We start from the raw sequence: 20,896 nt of genomic DNA on the forward strand, positions 1-20,896 counted from the left end.
GTAGTCAATCATAAGGTCATGATATCATATATTCACATAGATTACAATTAATGTTGAAAACAAAACAAGTGAAACATACAGAGGCGTTCCAAAAGCATTATGCCCATGTACATAATGCAGCTAAAAACTGTTGTCACTCCCATATTTAGTGCCCAATCCAGTCCTGTATACACACAGCAACTGCATTTAGGGGATTCACTCCCACATTTAAATGCAGTTGACACTCTCAAACTTTCCAGTGTGTATGTGGCCTTATTTTCCAGGACAGTCCAAGTTGTTTAGCTTAAAATTGCTCAAATGACATGGAAGATTAAAAACTTCATTGTAATATTATTTTCTGTTACAGCTGTGTGCAATGTGCCATAATTGCACCAAAATAATAATTGTTTTTAAACAGCTTTCTCGAATACTCCTACTGTCTTCCATTGGTTGAACAAACGGATAGTCCCACCCAAAACCCACACTATTAGTTGAGTCAATGTTGTGGTGCAAGGTGGTCAGGACGCTCAAACAAACAGAGGAATGTTTTAATATCGCCTCAGAGCCACAATGTAACACTTTTCTGGGAAATCAACCTACGAATGAATTAATTATACTTATTTTTGCCTATTATTCTGGGATAGAAGAAAGTATTTTAACATATAAAATTACATAAATGAGCTTAACATTGATTTGATATGAAAAATAATTGACCATTGGGTTTATGAAGTCATAACTGAAACAAGAAAAAAAGCCAACATAAGTGCAAAACACATTCATGAAATATTCCACTTGTATAGTTTGAAATATTTATCTTTCCCCATTCCTTATATGATGCGTTGATTTCATTGCTGTTGATCTAAGAAGAGATTTTCCTCTTTCAAAAAGCAAAAAAGAGAGAAGTCAAAAAAATAAACGCCCACTGCTGAGTTTATGGTTTTAAACCCCGTGTCATGTCCCAGAGGGAAATATGGTCAGAGTGTGGAGAAAGGAGGAAAAAAAGAGCGAAGTGGAGGAAGACAATTTCTGCCATGAAGTTGGATGCCCAAAATGGCCACCTGATAATTGCTTTGACGCGCGGGTTGCCGCGGATACATGGGGCAAACAAAGAGACGTAGTGTTCCGCGGCGACGAGACACAGGAGCACAGTGTTGACCTTGGCTGAACATGCTTGCATGCTAGTTCACCATAAATCTGAAGCCGACCTCGTCCCAAAGCATCATGGAAGGGAAAATGGCAGGAGAGCTTGGCTTTCTGTAGGCCCTATGTGGTAGAAAGGCAGCCAATGGGACTTTAAGGGTTATGTAAGGGCTTAGAGGTCAAACCAAATGTGGCAGGAGGGTTTGATGGAGGTTACACATGAGTAAGATCAACATAATAAATACTTACTAGTAAACTACTGTAGAATTAGTTAGCATTAGCTTCCCAAGGGCATCATTTAGGAACAGGAATAGATGTCAGGTTGCTGTGGTAAGGGGTGATATATGTGCTATAAATGAATGACTATGTCAGAGTTGCTGTATGTTTACACAGGTCCTTCGTCTTTACAATATCACACTTGTTTTTCTACACACAGAGGAGCAACTCATTCTTTCCGCTCATAGCGCCCAGGCAAGTACGGCTAACTGGGTCTCCCCAACAGTTCTGTGATCCCACACACACAGATATGATGTATGGCACAAGCCAAAAAGTATATCATTATTATTTTTTGTCTGTGTTTCACAGAACCGCAGCCTATCTCATGCGAAGCTCACTTTTTTAATGACGGAAGATGTGATGGAGTCAGTCTGCTGCTTTGATTACCTTTTACTCTTGACTAAAGCTTTCAGCAGCTCCAAAGAAAAGACCACTTTCTTTTTTCACCTTCCATCCCCTGATTTGATAGGTCATGATGTCTGTGATTATTCATAGAGTACATACACACTCACATTCATGCACACAATTCTTTTAGAAGCCACTTTTTGGGAATGACAATCACAGAATTAATGTCAATCAAATATCAGGAACATTAATGCAGCAGTAGGAAAGAAGGTCTAGTGAGAGTGTGTGTTTAGGACACTCACCAAGGTCTGCCATGGTGTATTCCTGTCCTCTGAAGTAAACTCGATCCTGCTTGTAGACAGGCAGTTTATAATTTCGCTTCTCACACAGACGATGCAGTAACTGGGTAGGTTTCAGGTGATCTCGCCACTGGTTGACGCCTGACCTAAAGCCAGCATAGAGACAAAAAACTCCTATTCTGTTTGAAAAGCTTTTGAGATTATCAGCAGTTAAAAATAAACTTTATAATAATTTTATTTTATTTCTAGAAAAGTCAGTAGAGGAGAGGACAGGACATGATGTGAGAACATGGGCAATCAAGATACAATTAAGTCAAAATCCTGCCATTACTAGTCCCAATCACATTCCTTACTCGTAAATTGTAATTGGCACATAAAGACTCATATGTCACTTCTTGAATTTTTTTTATATTGTCATTGATAATGTGGTAGATAAAGGAAATAGGACAGAAGAGAGATTTTCTTACAGACAGTAGGTTTGTGGCAGGCCACAACAAGCACCATGGCGGGACAAAAAGCGATTCTCCAGATCGATGACAGTCTCTCCGATTATTTCATCTTTAGAGAGCATGTCATAATCATACAATATGATTTTCAGGTCCTTCTCTAGAGGCAAACAGCATGTCAGCTCAAACATCCTTAAAAAAGAAGAAGAAAAAAGGTAGGATAATTTACAGGACATTTAGCTTTTATGAAGGTATCTATACATACACTTCGTATTCCACTTCGTAGGAGTGGTGGTGGCGTAGTGGGCTAAAGCACATAACTGTTAATCAGAAGGTTGCTGGTTTGAGCCCCACAGCCACCACCATTGTGTCCTTGAGCAAGACACTTAACTCCAGGTTGCTCCGGGGGTATTGTCCCTGTAATAAGTGCACTGTAAGTCGCTTTGGATAAAAGTGTCAATGGACAAATGCATAAATGTAAATGTATTCTGTCATTGATTAGTCGCCAGATCAACCTTGTATCCTGTAATTATCCAATGTCAAGAATGTCAGAATTAAGGGCTGGATCATTATTTTGAGTGTGGAGACCCCTGCTGGTATAGTTAAAAGTATAGATCTCTGTGATGATGTGTTTCTGTGTGTGTATGTGTATTGTTGGGGTGTGTTGTATGTTTTTTTGAAAACGTAAAAATGCAGAGTGTTTTGTTTTGTGAGGGTAAGGTATAGGGGTAGGGTTAGGGGATAGAATCTGTGTGTGTGTGTGAGAGAAAGAAACAGACATGCTCACTTTCCAAAGACGGGGTCCAAAGTACTGGGTATGTAATGGTCATGGTCATCAACTGATTTCTTGCCAAGCGTGATCTTAACGTAAGGGTCACACTATGAAAGAACAACAATTGCTAATTATGCATGTGTTAACACAGTCACACACACACACTTGCGCAGACATACTATAGGCAACAATATCTAAAACAACAACCCCTCTTTGCTCTCATGGTGGAAAATGCATCAAATCTCTATGATCAGTGTCGTTTAATAGGCACTGAGTATATGTGTGAAATGTTCTATGTCATAACTCCTGGCCTGAGTAGGTGATGAAAGGACATCATCTTAACATATTCGCAACTAATGAAGGGAAAGGCCATCTGACGCTGGGCCAGCAGTGGTGGCGCATTGGCCAGGTCTAGGGCAGCCATTGAGAGTTTATGGCTGTGGTAAAAGGGTGGCTCCGTGTTTTCATAAAGACATTTCTCTGCTCTCTTATGACTTTGGTACTGCAGAGGTTTTCCAAAGGGCTAACACAACTTGTCTGCCAGATGAAGCTCAAAGTGATGTAAAACAAGGTTTAAAAACAAAATGTGTCTAGTGAGAAAAGTAAAGGATTGCTGTTACAACTTCTCCCACCCCCATGCTATACAAACACTGTAAATCATAATGGGTGATAATGTGATATTGTATTAAGCTCTAGACAATGATGTTCAGTTTAAACACTAGTGGAACTTGACTGTATACAAAAGAACAAAAGTGAAAAAATGGTTAGGTGTGTTGTACCTACCTTGCCATTGGCATCTTTGGGCTGTAAGTCATAGGCCTGTATGATGTACACACGTACCAGGCACTCCTCTATACCATTCGGTGGGAGTTTGAAGAACTGTCGTGGGGGTGTGGCCACTGCGGGATCATCAGGAAGTGGATATATCTTAAACGAACCCTAAATAAGGACAGGAGTTAGAGAAGTTAAAGTTTGAAACTTAAATTAGATTTTCTGGGGACCTGTTGTCTGGGGCCTCCCGGGTCAAACCCCAATTTTCACTTCAATCCTTCAAATTTAGCTTCCAGAAATCTTACAAGAACTCTGTTAAAATCTGAAATCCAAATAAACCAGGGAACGCTCCTAAAACCTCACAGAAAAAACTACAAAAAGCTCCCAATTAGAAAGGTATCACTGGTAACACTGTTTTAGAATTCTTCAATGCCTTGAATAAGCATCCATTCCCAGAAGAACAGTAAAGAGCCCAGACCGCACACAACGTGATCACACGGGAATTCGGAATTGTTGCTTCCAAATGTTCCAGTACCCTGGCATCAGCCCCATAATTCCGAGTTACTGACAAGTGCCATCTACCATGAGACATTTCTGCATGAGTTAAAATGTATTTACCTTTTCCTTTGGTGTGACCGGAAGCACATTGCATAGGTGAGCAGGAGTGTAGGAGAGCCGGGTTCTCGTCCAGGAATTTATTGCGTTTGCATAATTAGTGATAATCACAATTCTGAGGTTCCATTTGTTCCTCTAAAATTACATTTTCACTCCACTGACGGTTAGATTTAGGGTTGCAATAAAATAGGCATTCTTCGTCACTGTATAACACTCTTTACAGCTAAAACAACTTGCTTTTGACGCCCCTCTCTGGGCATTTCACCCAGAAGCTGGAGCTCACTCGTGCCCTTACTTAATTAAATACATCCTGCTTCGGCCACAGGGAGCAGTGTTTCGACTTTCTGTGTGCACAGAGTGAGTTTAGCTCAAGAAAAGTCTACCAACTGTTTCCGAATTCACTGGGACAATGTCAGCTTCCACCATTTACAGTAGTTCCACTACACTCCGCATTCCTAAATGTCCTAAATTCAAAAGATTTAATGTCCTGAAAAATGATTACACCTGGTAATGGAAAATGTGTGACTGAAGCCCATATCAACAAGTAACTCATGTTGAAGCAATCCTCACAGACAGTTTTGACATCATACCAGGCACTACTTCCACCACAGTTTTGGCCAAGGAACCAGAATCAGTTACAGAGATGAAATTATGTGGCCATATCCAAATGGCAGGATAAGAACTGTTTTGATTTGGGGGTTTTTCAATTGGCAACCATTAAACAGCCTGACCAAGCCACAGAACTTGACAATGACATAATATTTGTTGCATATTCTCTCCGTAAACTCTGACACATTTCACATTGTTTAATGCTTCTGCTTTATTTCAAAATGCAGATATGTAATTTGGGTAAGTTAATGTAGTCTGATTTTTATTTTTTTATTTTTTGGAGAAAGTTTTATCTTTTGCAACAGTGTCTACATTGCGGATTAATTTGTGTAACATAAATGCACATATAAGTGTGATTCTGACTGGATGGATGGTTTGGTTTCAAGGGATGGGAGTATTTTCTGTTTTTCTGCAAGTCGTGAGTTTTTCATGCATCTTTAAGATTTTGATCATGTATAATTTGATTATTAGCATTGTGCATACAATTTGAGCAAACTGGTAAATGAAAGCAATACACTGAACACATTTTTCTAATCTCCAAAAGGACCATAAAGAAAACTCGAGAACCATATACAGTTAAAAATGATTACTAATAATCAGGGCTGCAATTAGAAATTCTTGGGTCTGGTACAAAACGAATTCAGTGGCCCTAACTCCAGGTAGTTGTTGTTAGTTGGGTGGGGTGGGATGCAGACAGTTCTATCGTCAATGTGTGCGCTGCCCCGGCAGCTTTCGCTTTTGTGACTCTGTCTCCGTTTTTATATCTGTGTCTCCTGCTGAATGTGGGATTTCCCATTTCTGTTTCCCCTCCAGCCCTGAGACAAAAGTTCCAGTTGTCCTCCCTTATCGGTAGTCTGCTAAAATGTTTATTTAAAAAAGGCAATGATGAGTTTTGACCCACAAACTCATTAACGCAGAAAAGATGGCATAAGCTTCTGGTTTAGTGTTACAGAATGCTCTGAATTATAGCATTGCTCAAAGGCAAATTTGACAAAGCGCAGACTGAACCAGACTGATCATGTATGTTAAAAAGAAGGCCTGATTCAAATTACTTTATTGTCCAGTCACTGCATTAGCTCAGCTAATTAGCATTGACACCAATCCCTTGCTTCATCTGGCACTGTCTGAATGTTCTTCTTCATGGAGACTGAATGGGAGCACATGTGATAGTTGTTGAACTGATCAGGTCATTTCTCATGAACTTGCTGAGTGATAATGAGTGACCCTACCTTGAACTCTCCAACAATGGAAGGGTCATCACACTCATCCTGAATTCTTCCACGGTAAAGTCTGAACGTTCTGCAAAAATCAGCAAATTGCTCAAAGTTTTCGACCTTCTCCAACTCTGTGTCGTACACCTGGGAAAGAAAGGACATGAGCGTATGAGTGTGTGTGAATGTTGCATGTTTTGATGATGTATGATTTGTATGTAGATCCAGTTCTTTGAAAATTTACTTCAATCAGTTCCGGGGCTGAAAGGACAATAGGTCCATTGTTTCTTTAGCCAAAACCGTTTTCGCTAAGAATCTTAGACTCTGGGATCTTTAATTGTGGGTTTAACATTTCAGTTGCAAAGTCAAACAACCTCAAACGCACCATTAATGTAAAAAAGTTCTGGAAATTCTTGATTACGAGAATGTTTAAAGGCAGCAATAAATTGAATAAAAATTACTTGTGCCTGAGGAAAATATGCATTGCTGTGATATCACACAACACCATAACAAGTGGCACACAACTATCCATCTAAATGGTGCCCATATGGCCACCTAGGAGACAGCTTAGTGACAGGAATATGAAGGAATCTTCATAAACTGGGTTCTGTGTCCAGATGACTCACTTTGGGCCTGGTCCCGACAATCCTGAACATGTAATACTGCACACATAACATCAAACCTTTTTAAATTATCCCCTCCCTCAAATCTCTCCTTAAGGTACCATTACCCCAAAATAACAACTGATTTCAAAAGTTTCAGGAAAACAGTGTGCGTCTGTCGCCCCTCCCGGTGTATGGGATTCACTCACATGGTGACAGACAACAATCAAGACCTGCATTGCAGGTAGCCCAAGACATCAGCCCTTACCAGATGACTAATAGACACAATTAGATTGGAAAGGTTGGAAAAAATGGCTAAGAGAAGAAGAGAGAGAGTGATGTGGTGACAAGAGAGATCGCTGACAAACCAGACTGAGACTGAGGGATGAGAGGGAGGTGTGGGGAGGGGGGAAATGGTCAGATGATGTCAGTAGCATAGCCCTTGTCTGCACATGGTTATCCCCCTGTGGCAACCCTGACATGAATTCAACGGAAAAGTTGGGAATCTGGCAGCCACAGGCTCTATTATAAATGGATAAGCTTGTGGGAAGTTGGCCGGGGTGTACTGGAGTAAGGGTGAGTGAATGCTTAAAAGTAGGCATGCATGCTCCCGAGGGGGACGACGGAACTTTGAAGTTCTGGTGTGGAGCCAATGTTTCTGCAACCTCTGTTTCTGGCATTCTTATGTTAGGTTTTGCTTTGGCACTGATAATGTCACTACAGTTACAGTGTAAGGTTGTTGTTAATATCCATGAAGCAATTTCATGCTGATATCTTTCAATACTCCATTGTCACTGTTACATTTGTCATTTAGGCATTACATTATATCTTAGACATTTTTACATAAAATGTATTCATTTAGCAGACTAATTTATCCAAAGTTACTTACAAATGAGAGAAATACAAAAAGAAGCAAGGAGAGAACTATAGGGCTGCTATGGTACACTACATGTTTCTGTGGTGAACAGATTTGCTGACTTCTTTGTCTTGCAAAAGCTAATTTCATGGCAACATCTTATGTTTCCCAAGTACACACACTTATATTATAAACATGTACTGTGTGTGTGTGTGTGTGTAGCATACATATACATATATACAGTATCTCACAAAAGTTAGTACACCCATCACATTTTTCTAAATATTTGATTATACCTTTTCATGTGACAACACTGAAGAAATGACACTTTGCTACAATGTAAAGTAGTGAGTGTACAGCTTGTATAAAAATGTCAATATTTTGTGTGGCCACCGTTATTTTCTAGCACTGCTTTAACCCTCTTAGGCATAGAGTTCACCAGAGCTTCACAGGTTGCCATTGAAGCCCTCTTCCACTCCTCTATGACAACATCTTGGAGCTGGTGAATGTTAGAAACCTTGTGCTCCTCCACCTTCCATTTGAGGATGCCCCACAGATGCTCAATAGGGTTTAGGTCTGGAGACATGTTTGGCCAGTCCATTACCTTCACCCTCAGCTTCTTTAGTAAGGCAGTGGTCATCTTGGAGGTGTGTTTGGGGTCGTTATCATGTTGGAATACTGCCCTGTGACCCAGTCTCCGAAGGGAGGGGCTCATGCTCTGCTGTAGCATGTCACAGTACATGTTGGCATTCATGGTTCCCTCAATGAACTGTAGCTCCCCAGTGCCGGCAGCACTCATGCAGCCCCAGACCATGACACTCCCACCACCATGCTTGACTGTAGGCAAGACACACTAGTCTTTGTACTCCTCACCTGGTTTCCGCCACACGCTTGACACCATCTGAACCAAATAAGTTTATCTTGGTCTCATCAGACCACAGGACATGGTTCCAGCAATCCATGTCCTTAGTCTGCTTGTCTTCAGCAAACTGTTTGCAGGCTTTCTTGTGCATCATCTTTAGAAGAGGCTTCCTTCTGGGACGACGGCCATGCAGACCAATTTGATGCAGTGTGTGGCGTATGGTCTGAGCACTGATAGGCTGACCCCCCACCCCTTCAACCTATGCAGCAATGCTGGCAGCACTCATACGTCTATTTCCCAAAGACAACCTCTGGATATGACGCTGAGCACGTGCACTCAACTTCTTTGGTCGACCATGGCGAGGCCTGTTCTGAGTGGAACCTGTCCTGTTAAACCCCTGTATGGTCTTGGCCACTGTGCTGCAGCTCAGTGTCAGGGTCTTGGCAATCTTCTTATAGCCTAGGCCATCTTTATGTAGAGCAACAATTCTTTGCCATGAGGTGCCATGTTGAACTTCCAGTGACCAGTTTGAGGGAGTGTGAGAGTGATGACACCAAATTTAACACACCTGCTCCCCATTCACACCTGAGGCCTTGTAACACGAACGAGTCACATGACACCTGGGAGGGAAAACGTCTAATTGGGCCCAATTTGGACATTTTCACTTAGGGGTGTACTCACTTTTGTTGCCAACGGTTTAGACATTAATGGCTGTGTGTTTAGTTATTTTGAGGGGACAGTAAATTTACACTGTTATACAAGCTGTACACTCACTTCTTTACATTGTAGCAAAGTGTCATTTCTTCAGTGTTGTCACATGAAAAGATATAATCAAATATTTACAAAAACGTGAGTGGTGTACTCACATTTGTGAGATACTGTATATACATATATACATTTCTGGAAAAAAATTAAAAGACCACTGCAAAATTATCAGTTTTTCTTGATTAACCATTTATAGCTATGCATTTAGAGTAAAATGAAAAAGTTTTTATTTATTCTATAAAGTACTGACAAAATTTCAACCAAATTCCAAAGATTCCATATTTCAAGTTCTTATTATTTTTAAACAACACAATACTAATGTTTTAACTTACATATATATATATATATATATATATATATATATAAAAAGTTCAGAAATGAATATTTGGTGGAATAACCCTGATTTTCAATCACAACTTTCAAGCGCTTTGGCATGCTCTCTACCAGTCTTTCACATTGCTGTTGGGTGACTTTATGCCACTCCTGGTGCAAGAATTCAAACAGCTCTGCTTTGTTTGATTGCTTGAGGCCATCCATCTTCCTCTTGATAACATTCCAGAGGTTTTCAATAGGGTTCAGGTCTGGAGATTGGACTCGCCATGACAGGGTCTTGATCCGGTGGTCCTCCATCCACACCTTGATTGACCTGGCTGTGTGGCATGGAGCATTGTCTTGCTGGAAACATTGTCAGAGCAGAAGGAAGCTAATTTTATTCCAGGAAAACCTTTGTACATGGCTTGATTCAAGTTGAAAGATTTAACTTTCAGCACAGTATGGCATACAAATCTTTACAGATATAGGTTCCAATACACTTGGCAGTGGGTGGTAATATTTGTATAAGTGTGCGAGTGTGGTTCTAAAATATTAAAATTGCTTCATTTGTTACAGTGCAGCAAGATAAAGAATATAACAATATTCCCATTAGGTTATTCACTGTATTACCTCAATTATCTCAAAAGTCAAACAAGTATTTGCTTAAACATCAAAACTAAGCAAAATATAGAACACATAATGTCTTCAAAAGCCTTCAGTAACAACTTGGTATGCTAATGAAGCCAATTCTTAATTTAAACACTTAATTTATTTAACTTCCTAGATCACAAATTGTGATAAATATACACTTACATTGCGTCGCTGAAAACCCACTCAGGAATCATTTGAAAAATCTAGGAACAAAGGAAAAGCAGTCTGTACTCAACAAATGATTCAATACCTGCGGTAGCTGATGCAATCCTTAAATTAAACTTTGAGCATGACCCCCATGGAGTGACTCAAAGGGAGTTCCTCTGCGAGCCACAAATCTTCTGAGTGCCACGAGAAAGGAATAAGTATCAGTCCTTGAGAGCATATCTAAGTGGATACATAGACACTTCCATATTATTCCCCATCTTTTTTGTACTCGTTGTCCAATCTCTACAGAGAAGGGGCCAAAGCAATCCACTCCTGTAGAGTAAAATGTGGGCTTAAATAATTGAAGCCACGCAACTGGTAGATCAGACATTTGTGGGGTTTCTGGTTTGGCTCTCCTTTTGTGACAGTCTGTGCATTGGAACTGGTAATGGCGGGTGGCCTCTCCTCCATGAAGAAACCAGAACTTCCTTCTGATCTCAGCCAGGACTCTCTCTGGGCCTGGAGGTCTCAACATACAATAAAAATGCATGGCTTTCCCCTTGCAACAGAAAAATTATTCATATCCTGTGTCACATAACACCTGGAAAAGGTGATGGAAGGAAGCTATTTGAATTCATCTTCATCCCATTCCCAGAGGGTCATCTCATTCCCTAGGCTTAGCCCACAAATGCTGGATTAGGATCTTTGCACTGGTAGTGTAAGGGAGGATGAATCCTAATGGGTCATTTTGACTGGCAAGGACCCGGTATAAATTGCACATTGTTGGCATTCAGTAATCTAAAGGACAATGCTTGTATCTGAGAGTATAAGTCGGGCAGTGCCAATGCAGATGTAAGGTGAATTCACGTGCTTCTGTTTCTTTATGTGACAGCCAGTGTTCTGTACTGGTAGATTTGGTTTCCTTTGGTACATGACAAACTGATTTGATGCCCACAGTCAGATTTCGAATCCCCACAAGCTAACAGTTCTCTTAGACCAGTCGTTATCAGCCAGGGGGTCGGGACCTACTAAAGGGCCTCAGCACACTTCCAGGGGGGGCCTCAAGATTTCTTCAAATTATGTAAAATATGATAGCTTATTATAATTTGTATATAATTATTGTAATTAAACTTCCTGAAAATGCGAAAAATGTAATAGCTCCCTTCAACAGCTTGCTTTTTATGAAGAATATACGGTTATAGACGTTTCTGGAATCACAAGTTTTAAGGAAATATCTTAGATATATCTTACAATATAAAAATCAAATAACCTACACAAGGGGGCCTTCAAATATTTTTCCCAACAATGGGGGGCCTTGAAGTCAAAAAGGTTGAGAATCACTGTTTTAGCCAACCAACTAGCTAGCTAGCTTTCTTACTTCCTAGGCTAATGTCAAACTCTGAAGGCAGTTGTCAACATAGACAATTCTATGTATAGCACTTTGGAGGTAATCACCTGGCTTTGTACTGTTGAGTATACTTCTTGAATGCATTAGAAGCACAACACGTCTGCATCTCTGTCTTGTTTCATATCCCTTCAGAAGGACCTAAGGATAGGCTTGTCCATTTCCTCAAGTTGAAATTGATGCAACAATCTTTGTATAGCTCCACTCACAGCCACAGTATGCTCTCTGAATCTTAGCAGGACTCCCAGGAGGGATGGACTCAGTGGAAGACCAGGTAGCAATGATTCATTCAAGTTCATTCCTTTGCTTAATATGGAAAGTCTTCAGGGGTTGTACCACATGAGATATACTGAATGAAAAAGGTAGAACCTTGCAGTATTGACATATTCTGTTGTATGTTTCTGAGTGACAATTTCTCCTCTCCTTTCAGACCCAGCTTCTTAGCTGCAGTGAATACCATGATGGTGTAATCACACATTGCATATGTGTCCAAGGTCTGGTTCTTATTTCTCAGCAGGACTTTGACTACTTTTAGACAAAGTCCTGCTGACATGGCTATTTGTCCCAGGTTTAGATATAAGGTTTCTGAAGTAGAACTAGGAACTAGTGAGGTGTCTTTGGCTACCTTGTGGTTAATGACATGAAGTATTAGCAAACTTTTACCTTTACATTTGCTGCAAGGCTTCTTCATATTACACTGTGCAGCTAGATGTGACCTTCCACACTTTCAACAGTGCTTGTTAGTTTGAATCCAATGTTTCATCTGTTCAGTTGTGAGCTGCTGAAAGTTCAGGCACTGACTGAGAAAACTGTCTGTATTCTCACAGTAGGGACAATAAGCTTTGCGTTTCACTTGGTTCTCAGATGGAGTGGAAGGTTTAGCTGGAGATGTGCTTGTAGAGGGATTTTGCACTCTATGCAGGACAGTAGCTGGTCTGATCTCTCCGTTTATCAATCAATTGCTTTGGCCACCCCTTCAACTGAATGTGCTCCATAATTTCACTGTTCTGACACCATGATTCAGACTCAACCATTTGGAAAACTCATGAAGTGTGAACATTGAGGCATTATTCTACAGCATTTGTCTCCTGAAAGAGGTTCTTATCTTAGATGGCAATTTTGTCAGCAGGCAAGCAAAATGAGAACCACACCTCAATTCAGCATTCCCATATTGTCTTAAGGATTTAAACAGCCCCACAAGAGCTTTAACTTGTAATGCAAACTTTTCAAATGCTTCAGGGGCCCCTCAACGGAAATCTGATGCATCCATCACACTGGCAATCTTAGTGAAATTTGGTGAGGCTTACAGATTTTCTCCATTATTGCTTCCATCGTGTCAGTGTAAGGACAAGAAGAGTTAAGAAATTAGTCTGTAATCAGACTAGCTTCTTCAAGCTGCAGATGATCCACCAATATCTGGTAATTAAACAACTCTGACCCATCCACAGGTAACAGATTCTATAGAGCGATCTTCAAGACGTGCAAACTCACTTAGGTCCAAATGTTCAAGGTTAGGAATGCTGGGCTGTCTACCTCTGTAATCTGCAGCTGGCTCTTGGGGCTGAACATAAGGGCACTCTGACAGGAAAGGCCCTTGTCTTTGTGCAGATGGTGGCACTGGGGAGAAGTACACGTTCCTCTTAGGTCTAGATTCAGCCTCATTGGATCTCTCTCTGTATTGGGCATTAGTTAGTTGAGGTGAAACAGTTATATTATCTTGACTGCCAACTGATGAGGGGTTTGAGCCTCTGCGTGAATAATGATGAGCCATCTGTAATGCACCTGCCTCCTATTGTCTTTGCTAATACCACGCTGTGCTTATGTGCCGAGGATGCTCACTTATCTGCCTATAACCAGTGTAGTCCACTTGAAAGTCATCATAGTAGGCATGATGACATGTCCGCCGTTTTGGCCGTGTAAGTGTGCCTTTGCCCTTTTTCCTTTGTTTTTACAGTTGCACACTCTGGGACAGATCCTCTCTGATGCTCATCAACCTCACGGTCACTATAGCAAATCACTATCCGGCTCGAAGAACCATTTGTTTGGAAGAGTGAGGTTGATAATGTGTCTGGTTACAGTATATAGCGTTCACTACAGGATGTCGATCAAGACTCAGGAAGACAATATCAATTTAAAAGACATTTACTTGGTTCAATGCAATCAGCACAGTATGGCATACATATCTTTACAGATATAGGTTCCAAAGCACTTGGCAGTGGGTGGGAATATTTGTATAGGCATGCTAGTGTGGTTCTGAAGTAAGGAAATACAATAGAAGAATAATTACTAAACAAGAATATGCTACAACACTACAAAAATATGACAACAGTATACATATGTAAAAGGCTGAATTATTAGAATTGCTTAGTTTGTTACAGTGCAGCAAGATAACAACAATATTCCCAGTAAGGTTATTCACTCTATTACTTCAATTATCTCAGTAGTCACACAAATATTCACTTATACATACTAAGAAAAATATAGAACAAATAATGCCTTAAAATAGCTTTCAGTAACAACTTGGAATGATACTAAAGCTAATTTCACATAATTTATTAAACAGATTTTATTTAACTTCCTACATCACAAATTGTGTTAAATATACACTTACATTGCGTCACTGACACACACTCATTGAAAACCCACTCAGGAGTCACTTGAAAAGGCTGGGAACTCGGGAACTCGGGAACAAAGGAAAAGCAGTCTGTACTCAACATGTGGTTCTGCCATTTTGTTTCAGATTTAACACCTGTGGTGACTGATGGTATCCTTGCATTAAACTTTACTTGAGCATGACTCCCCCCTGCAGGCCATTGTTGGTTATACACTTGAATAACAACGTATATACTCAATTTACTGAGGGCCTTTTGCACACTTCTATTTCATTGCATACAGTTCATTTACATGACCAACTTCTTACGAATGTGCTGGGTTTGTTTATGCTGCTGGTGCTTGAGGGAATGGACTATATAATAGGAGGCAGATGGTGGAATGACCAGAGAAAAACCCAGAATTAAATTGCACTTGACGCTAACTTTTGAAAAAAATTAATTAGGGGCAAAACTGTTATATAGATGCATATCTGAGCATCTTTTTTTTTATTTTGTTTTTATCGATACAAATAATTTTCACACAATAAATATTTCGATGGTTTCTGTTTATTTCTTTGTTTAGATTATCATAGTTTTAAACATGTAATAATTTGTGATATATGATGAAAGTGAAGGTCAGGTACAAGGGTGAATCTATAATATCTATATAAAAGCATTTGGAAAGTATAAAATATATTTGATGAAGGCCTGGTAAAAATGAATGAGACATTCATTTTGTGTAACACACACAAAAAAAGAAAGAATTTGAAGAAACCGTAAATACTTTTTAAAAAAGACAACCGAGTTTAAACAGAACACGACATGCATCAGCTGCTTGCTATCAAATCTGTATCCCAGCTAGTTAGCTCATTCTGTCTAACATCATGTCAGTCTTTCCACAGAATTCAAGCAGTCTCTCTTTGCAGATTCAGACTGAGTTAAGACAATAACCACATCACAGAAGTATTTATTGCTGCAGATATGCCAGTTTTAATTTAACTGGCATATCTGCAGCAATAAATACTTCTAATTTGAAGAAAATTGATAATGGGCTGAATGGCAAAGCAAATAGAATATGTGCAGCCTTTTAATAATTTTTTATACAATATGCAGATTCAATTCTCTTTAGTTATGTTTTGTAATTCAGTTGGAGGAATCATACACATAGTGAAATCATATGCAAATGAGTGACTTGAAAGACAGATTCTTTGTTCTCTCTGCTGCACAGAAATCGTACAAAACTGTGACCCTACACTGTGAATTTTGTGTAGGCCTACCATTGCAGCCCTACAACACAAGTAGTGCTACCTTACCAAATGTCCTCAAGAATTGTAAGTGGAAGAGGCTAGTTAGTTAATCAAAAAGTGTTTTAGTGACTTTTTGAAGACTGTAATGGAGTCTGCTGTTTAGGTGAAGGTTGGCTTTACCTGCAGTGTATCGAACCCTTTCTCCAGATAACTTCCACACTTGTTCCTCTCACCTGTAGAGGCATAAAACTTGCTCCACCAGTCAATAAATTCATCCTGCTGTAGACAGAGAGAAAGAAACATTAGAAATAAGACTCCAGCAAGGAAGCTATGTTCAATATCTGACACCACATCACTGAACAGTAGTTCCAATTTAATAGACCTTTGATGAATAAAATTATTTCAAAAATCTACATTTTATGATCATGAACATTTATTTAGAAAGCAATGAAAAGACTCAACTTACCCACTGCCCCATCTAAGCATGTCCCACAAATTCAATACAAACAATAATACAAGGTTAGGTTTGAAAAGCTAAAGGTAAAAAAGATTCAAGAGAAAATTCCCTCAGTGGTCAAAATATTTGAAATACCATGTACAAGTGACAGTGACACCATCCACAGACCAAACATAACTTAATCTTTTCCATAAGTGACTGATAAATCATACATCTGCTGTAAAGTTGGTACTGGTGAGCATATCAACCGAAACTAGAATGAGCTTTAAAATTGTCTTTGGCAATTGTCTTTCCTGGTGCATCTCCACTGATACTGTAAGTCTGCACAACGCTCACTCATTCCAGATGGAAAGTGTGGGAATTTTTCAAATATGGCACAAATCAGGCAGTTTAAACCTCAGCCAACACCACCTTCTCCTCCAAAAAAAAGAAAGAAAGAAAGAAAAAAACAAAAGAGAGTTGTTAGAGCAGAACAACATCCTTTGGAAGTGACACTGCCTCAAAACAAGAAACAAGAGTAGTATGATGTCTAATCACGCTAATGTGAGCCTGTGTCAGTAACTACAAATTCAACACATCATCTCACTCTGTTTTTATCAAATACAGTGATGAAATATGTGTCAATGTGTGCGTGTGTTTGACAGAAGGATGAAAGATTGACCGACATTGCACAGAACACAGTTTGTTTGGGAGAGACTCTTACACACTCTGTCCATCCACATGCAACTCTCTTCCAGAAGGCCAATTTCGGCTCACCGGAAGAGAATTGAAGTTTTGGTTCCAGCATGCATTTAACATGTCTTTTTCAACATCGACAAGAGAGGAAAAACAGTAGTGGCAGAGGAATGGTGGGATCTAATATTTTTTGTCCCACTCTTAGTGCTTGGGGAGTATGGTGCCACATGTTTTGGTGGTTGACGGTGTCCTGTTTTGAGTAATCCACATACCATTGCTGTGCCAAGGAATGTGTGTCTGCTGAAAATCTTGGTCTTTTGAGAGCCTAAGATACCACTGCTGAACCAGTTCAAAAGGTGAGATCATTTGTGTGTTTATGCTTATGCACCATATATTTTCTAGAAATAGTCACAGCTAAATACAAGCCGCACTTGTGATAGACAAAAACACAGAAATGGTGCATCTGTGTATACAGTAAATCGTACTGCAGAGGTTGCAAGCGACAGGCATTAGGACTTCCTTTCAGCTGCTCAGCATGTCAAGTCACACTTCGCAAAGATTACCTCAGGCTTAAGCTTTATGCATCGAATTATGTTGTATTGTATTGTGTTTTAATCTGGAACATCTGCGTTAAATGAAACAGTTTAACAGTTTTTCATATTCTTTTTATGTTTCATGAAAAAAAAAAAAAGTTTTTTGTCTGCGAGTAAGACATACTTGTTGTATCTGATTCATTTACGTTAATGACTGTCATGGATATTTCTAATATTTGGAACCCAGTATGCAATGCACATATTGTCCAGTTCACTGACTGAATGTTTTTACAAGGAGTGTGCCGAAACGTCATTTTGTGGGGATGTGAGGAGTTTCGTTTTACAGTGGTCTAGAGTAGTAAAACCATGTGGCAGGGCGGAGGACATATCTGTAAACTATCTCTCTCTCCTGCACGATCCTCTGCAGTCGACCTTTATCCCTCACAGAGGCTTAATTAACCTAATACGGGACCGGGTGTGTAGGATCACAACCCAGCTCGCCCTCCGCCCTGCCACAAACCACTACTACAGTCTGTATGACTGAGGTTTTCATCTGTTTATGTGTAAGCATTACACGTGCATTGTGTCCTTAGGTACTTGCGTTACAAAGCCGTTGCTTTCTATGCTGATATCCTAGCTGTCAGGTTAGGGATATGGGGGGAATCCAAATAAGCATAATAACAGTATGTTGGCTTTTTAATTTTTTTAAATTAATTAACAGTAGGCCCTGGTAAGCCACAGAGAAAAAGAGAGGTTTGAGCAGGAAAAACATAGGCAAGGAACAGGTAATACATAGGAAAGTTTTGGGGGGAGGGTCCCCTACCAGCCAATGCATATACCCAGAAGTGGCACGCAGGGTAAATGGGACTGGGCATGCGGTAAGGATATGCAGTGTATTGTGAAGCTGCCTTTAGACTCACTTACGCTGAGTTGGCCTGGCTGTGGGACAGCCTAACTGGGCCCTGAATGGTGCTTTTCATAGAACTGCCACATGTTTCCTCTCTTTGTCTGTCAATGCTATTAAAGTGGAGCCTAAGGACACTGTGACAGCCATGTTTCCATCTGTGTTACTGTGTGTGTGTCCTAGGTGTTTGTGTGAGTAACGGTATGTGCTAATCTGAGTGTATGTGTGTCTGAAGTACTACTGTAATGTTACACATTTTCCCACTAAAATTATGTGTAATGAGACTGTGTGCTTATAAGTGTGCATGTGTGACTGGTCACCTAGACACTTAAGACTGCACCATGTGCATGTGTTCAGTTATTCTTTACTCTACCCAAAAGGTTTAAAGCTTAGGGGTAATATTAATGTATGTACTGCACCAGAAAAGACTAGAATGTGTGTGTGTGTGTGTGTGTGTGTGTGTGTGTGTGTGTGTGTGTGTGTGTGTGTGTGTGCGTGCGTGCGTGCGTGTGTGTGTGTGTGTGTGTGCGCGAATACATAATTTTTTTTTTTTTCAAAATGTATATTATACAGATGAAAAAGATCATGTTAAGGGTATGATAAGAATTTCAGTCACTGGAAATGTTCAGGTATGTTTTGCTGTTCATGCCAGTCTCTCCACTGTATGCTTTGGCTGTATCCCACTTTCTTTATAACATCTGGAATAAAAGAGCCGTGGAATAATATTGTATCAGACGGGAGTGAATGATCTGAAAAGTGTGGGGGGGCACCATATCAGCAAGGCTCATGAATATTAATTAGGTGTTTGCAAAGCAAAGTGGCACTCCCAAGTTTGATAGTGGTTATCTTTTGTGTTCTCGTTAGGCCCACTAGCAATGCTACAGATTCTGCTTGGTCTTAAAAGTCATTTTCATTGCAACACAGCTAATCAAACAAAACTCTTACAATGTAATGATAATATTTCCCCAAAAAGTGGTAGGGCAAACTTCTAAATGTTGGGGGATATTAGTTGCTACAATCAGGGACAACATTATACTGGAACAGGTTGGCTGAAAAGGCTGAAGGAAAACAAGTAACTTCAATGCTTTTCAAAAATAATATTAATGCAAAACCTGTTAAAATCGATGCATAAAGTTACCCATTCCTGAGGCACAGTTTACTGTAGGGTATTGCTAGTGTTAGAGTTGGGTCTGTTACAGGAGAATAACCTCACATGCACTAGTTATAAAAAAAATAACCAAACAAAGTTTGTAATAATTTAGCAATAAATAGACTTTTAACATAAAGTATGTTTTGAATATACTGTCCATGCAGTTTGATTGGCAGATCATTCAGAAAAATAAACAATATCAAAAATGGCCTCAAGAATTTGTGACTTGGTATTGGTGTAAAACCTGTTGGATTTATGCAGGTTAAATTTCCTCCACAACTTAAATATTCTGCCCACAATTTTTCATATTGTCATGAAGTACTTAACAGATTGAATAAACTGGTACATTATACAAACAGTACATGCTGCATGAAGATAAGGGTCTTTTGAATTTAGGTATTCATTTAGAAGTGATATTTTGGTTCAGGACAGATATTGGACAGGATGTGGGTCAGGGTTCCTCAAAAGGTGGGAAGCGAGAGACAAATGTTTGGCCCACGCTAAAGGCCTGTTCAAACCAAATCCATGGCGTTTTTGCAAGACGAACTTCCAAAGAAAGTCCATAAAAAATAAAAACAATTTCACATTGTAGGTGAACTCAGTGTGCTGTACTCCTTCACAGGTCGCTTGCTAATTCAAGACAAAACTTATCTGTGCATTTCGCTTTTCACATGTTTGCTTGGTCTGAAGAAAATTATGGCACCAAACAATCTTCCATTTTATGAGTGACCGGTTTTAAGGGTTTCTTTTTTCTGCTCAGAACTACTGATCATTTTTGGATGTCAACTACTAAGCATGAAAAACTGGCAAAACTGTTGAAAAGCTATTTGTCCTTTGGAGTGTCTTGAGGCTTGGCATGCGAGCTGTCAGAGCTGTTTAACATTCTGCAATGACAGCATCATAATGGTACAGGCCTGTATATGGCACAGTTCTCTTAAAGAATCTAGAATAGAACAAATTTGTTTTTAATTACCACACTAACACTGTTCATGCAACAAATCATTAAATGCAAGTAAAACATACTAAATGGTTTTGAATGAGTTAAAACAATCAAGATTGCTTGAATTTAGGCTGTGAAGTGCATTTGTCCACATTATATTGCTTTTTAAAGTTTTATTTTCTCGTTTATCATTCTGAGGTATAGAAGAGGAATTACAGATAAAAGCAATTAAAATTCCTCAAAATAGTAATGCACATTTCAATACAATCTTGTACAAAGAGATTTGATGATCAGCTCTCTACTTTGCATCTTTTCTCAAACCCTCTCTTTTTATGT

At 39.6% G+C, this 20,896-nt stretch overlaps 1 protein-coding gene across 4 annotated transcripts in view; it reads right to left on the reverse strand.

The window, feature by feature from the left end:
- Nucleotides 1-20,896, reverse strand: part of LOC127643681 (dysferlin-like) — a 138,547-nt gene that overhangs the window by 14,618 nt on the left and 103,033 nt on the right. For all 4 annotated transcript variants that reach the window (XM_052126504.1, XM_052126512.1, XM_052126498.1 and 1 more), the window contains 6 exons: nt 16,082-16,180; nt 6,482-6,610; nt 4,041-4,196; nt 3,273-3,364; nt 2,507-2,677; nt 2,043-2,185 (listed from right to left, as the gene is read on the reverse strand). In XM_052126504.1, coding sequence (XP_051982464.1) covers nt 2,043-2,185; nt 2,507-2,677; nt 3,273-3,364; nt 4,041-4,196; nt 6,482-6,610; nt 16,082-16,180 — 790 coding nt within the window. The remainder of the gene's footprint in view (nt 1-2,042; nt 2,186-2,506; nt 2,678-3,272; nt 3,365-4,040; nt 4,197-6,481; nt 6,611-16,081; nt 16,181-20,896) is intronic.

This window comes from Xyrauchen texanus, chromosome 1 (assembly GCF_025860055.1).
Source record: "Xyrauchen texanus isolate HMW12.3.18 chromosome 1, RBS_HiC_50CHRs, whole genome shotgun sequence".
Classification (NCBI taxonomy): Eukaryota; Metazoa; Chordata; class Actinopteri; order Cypriniformes; family Catostomidae; genus Xyrauchen; species Xyrauchen texanus.